The sequence below is a fragment of the Carlito syrichta genome, unplaced genomic scaffold, assembly GCF_000164805.1.
Source record: "Carlito syrichta isolate Samal-C Ts95f unplaced genomic scaffold, Tarsius_syrichta-2.0.1 Scaffold302395, whole genome shotgun sequence".
In the NCBI taxonomy this organism is placed as follows: domain Eukaryota; kingdom Metazoa; phylum Chordata; class Mammalia; order Primates; family Tarsiidae; genus Carlito; species Carlito syrichta.
Genome location: NW_007246491.1, coordinates 158888 through 161219, shown reverse-complemented (window position 1 = coordinate 161219; position 2332 = coordinate 158888). Strand labels below are relative to the sequence as shown.

The window sequence follows — 2332 nt, the reverse complement described above, 5'->3', positions numbered from 1 at the left end:
GAGCCTGCCGGGGCTGCGACACCAGTGACTGCCTGCCGGTGCTGCACCTCCTGGAGCTCCTGGGCTCCGCGCTTCACCCGTCGCCGGCCGCGCACCGCGCCGCCCCCAGCGCCCCCGGCGCCCTGACGTGCCAGCACGCCTTCGGCGGCTGGGGCACTCTGGTCAACCCCACGGGGCTGGCTCTTTGTCCCAAGACGGGGCGGGTCGTGGTGGTGCATGACGGCAAGAGGCGGGTCAAGATCTTTGACTCCGGGGGAGGGTGTGCACATCAGTTTGGAGAGAAGGGAGACGCTGCTCCAGACATTAGGTACCCACTGGATGTCACCGTCACCAACGACTGCCACGTGGTTGTCACTGACGCTGGTGATCGATCCATCAAAGTGTTTGACTTTTTTGGCCAGATCAAGCTCGTCATTGGAGGCCACTTCTCCTTACCTTGGGGTGTGGAGACCACGCCTCAGAATGGGGTCGTGATAACTGATGCGGAAGCAGGGTCCCTGCACCTCCTGGAAGCTGACTTCGCCGAAGGGGTCCTTCAGAGAACAGAAAGGTTGCAAGCTCATCTGTGCAATCCCCGAGAGGTGGCCATATCTTGGCTCACTGGAGCCATTGCAGTCCTGGAGCACCCCCTCGCCCTGGGGACTGAGGCCTGCAACACCAGGGTGAGAGTGTTTAGCTCAAGCATGCAGCTCATCAGCCAAGTGGATACTTTTGGGCTGAGCCTCTTCTTTCCCTCCAAAATAACTTTCTCTGCAGTGACCTTTGATCACCAGGGGAATGTGATTGTTGCAGATACCTCTGGTCCAGCTATCCTTTGCTTAGGAAAACCTGAGGAATTTCCAGTACTGAAACCCTTGGTCACGCACGGCCTTTCCCATCCTGTGGCACTGACCTTCACGAAGGAGAATTCTCTTCTTGTGCTGGACACATCATCTCATTCTGTAAAAGTCTATAAAGTTGATTGGGGGTGACAGGCTGTGTGAGGGATCCTGGGGCCTGAAGCCAGAAGCCCTGGTACGGCCACTAATGAATTGTTTAACCCTGGATAAGTCACTTAAACTCATCTATTCAGGCAGGGATAATTAAAACTGCTTGGCAGACTTACAAGGTTGGGGCAATTATTAAAGGATAATTATTAAATTATTAAAATTATTGAATATGTGCTCTCTATACCAAGAAATTTGTGAATATTACTTCATTTAATCCTTACTACCCAGTGAGGTAATTTTTATTATTGATTCTCTTTTACAGGTAAGTAAACAGATCCAGAGAGCTTAAGTGACTTCCCCAAGGTCATGTTTACTTACTGTGACAGTCACTATTAGATCTCAGTTGTAAATGATTTCCAAACCCCTTGCCCTTAAATAAGATAACACATGTAGGAAAAAAAAATGTGAACATATACTGTTGCTGTGTGTACTCTCTTTACAAATAGCTAATTATTGTAGTTAGATGCACATGGAAAGACGACTTTATAGAGAGTTCATGATAAAAGAATTTTGTGATAGCCATCAGTTTTGTTCACCTTGCAGCTCCTCTGATAGCACATTAGATGAAGTTACTGTTACAGCCTTAGTTACACGAACAGGAAAAGCAATTGAACTGCTTACTACAAAGGTAAACGTCTTTTAGTACCAGTATCTACTATACAAACTCAGGAAATATCACTTGGTTGTTTGAGAAAAGCCTGTGTTGGCGTAAGTTCTAAACTACTCCAGACCATTCTACATATTAGTGTCAGAGGGTCAGATGATACTCCTGTTACATGTTTATGTTAATTAGGAGATAGGTTACCATAATAGGTTCATGGCATAAATAATTTTTCTTATTTTATAGTAGTGGTAACCTGAAGCACTTTGTGATCAAAGTTTTCTCTGTGCAATTTAAATTTGTCCTTTGTTGCAAACACTGTGTACTCAATAAACAGTTTCCCTGATCCTTTTAAGCCACTGGTAAACACTTAAATACTTCTGGAAGTGTAGCCTTGTCTAAGATAATGCCCGTTTAACATTACCACTGAGTAAATGAATAGGTGGAAATTTCAGGTTAAGTGACCATTTCTTTGTAAGTTGTAGCTTTTGGCTAGTGCAAACATCTCAAAATTGGGAGCTGATGGAAAAGTACAAAATAACTGGCATGACTAAAACAGCAGGAAAAAATGTTTTCTCAAGGAGAAAATATTGCTTTTGAAAGGTGAGGGTTTGTTTGAGGTAATAACTAATGACTTATCAAGAAAAACAGTCTTATATTATGCAAAGAGCTATGGTAGACATGACATACACACTAGAGACAGACTTAAAATTGTGTAAGATATATTCCAAAAGATTGTAAG

At 44.5% G+C, this 2332-nt stretch overlaps 1 protein-coding gene across 1 annotated transcript in view; it reads left to right on the top strand.

Annotated features, from left to right (window-relative positions):
* The window catches only part of NHLRC1 (NHL repeat containing E3 ubiquitin protein ligase 1), a 2165-nt gene extending 220 nt beyond the window's left edge, over positions 1–1945 (top strand). Inside the window, exon 1 of the mRNA XM_008056545.2 lies at positions 1–1945. This exon is cut by the window's left edge and continues 220 nt beyond it. Coding sequence (XP_008054736.1) covers positions 1–971 — 971 coding nt within the window. The 3' untranslated portion in view covers positions 972–1945.
* Positions 1946–2332: the final 387 nt, after the last annotated feature.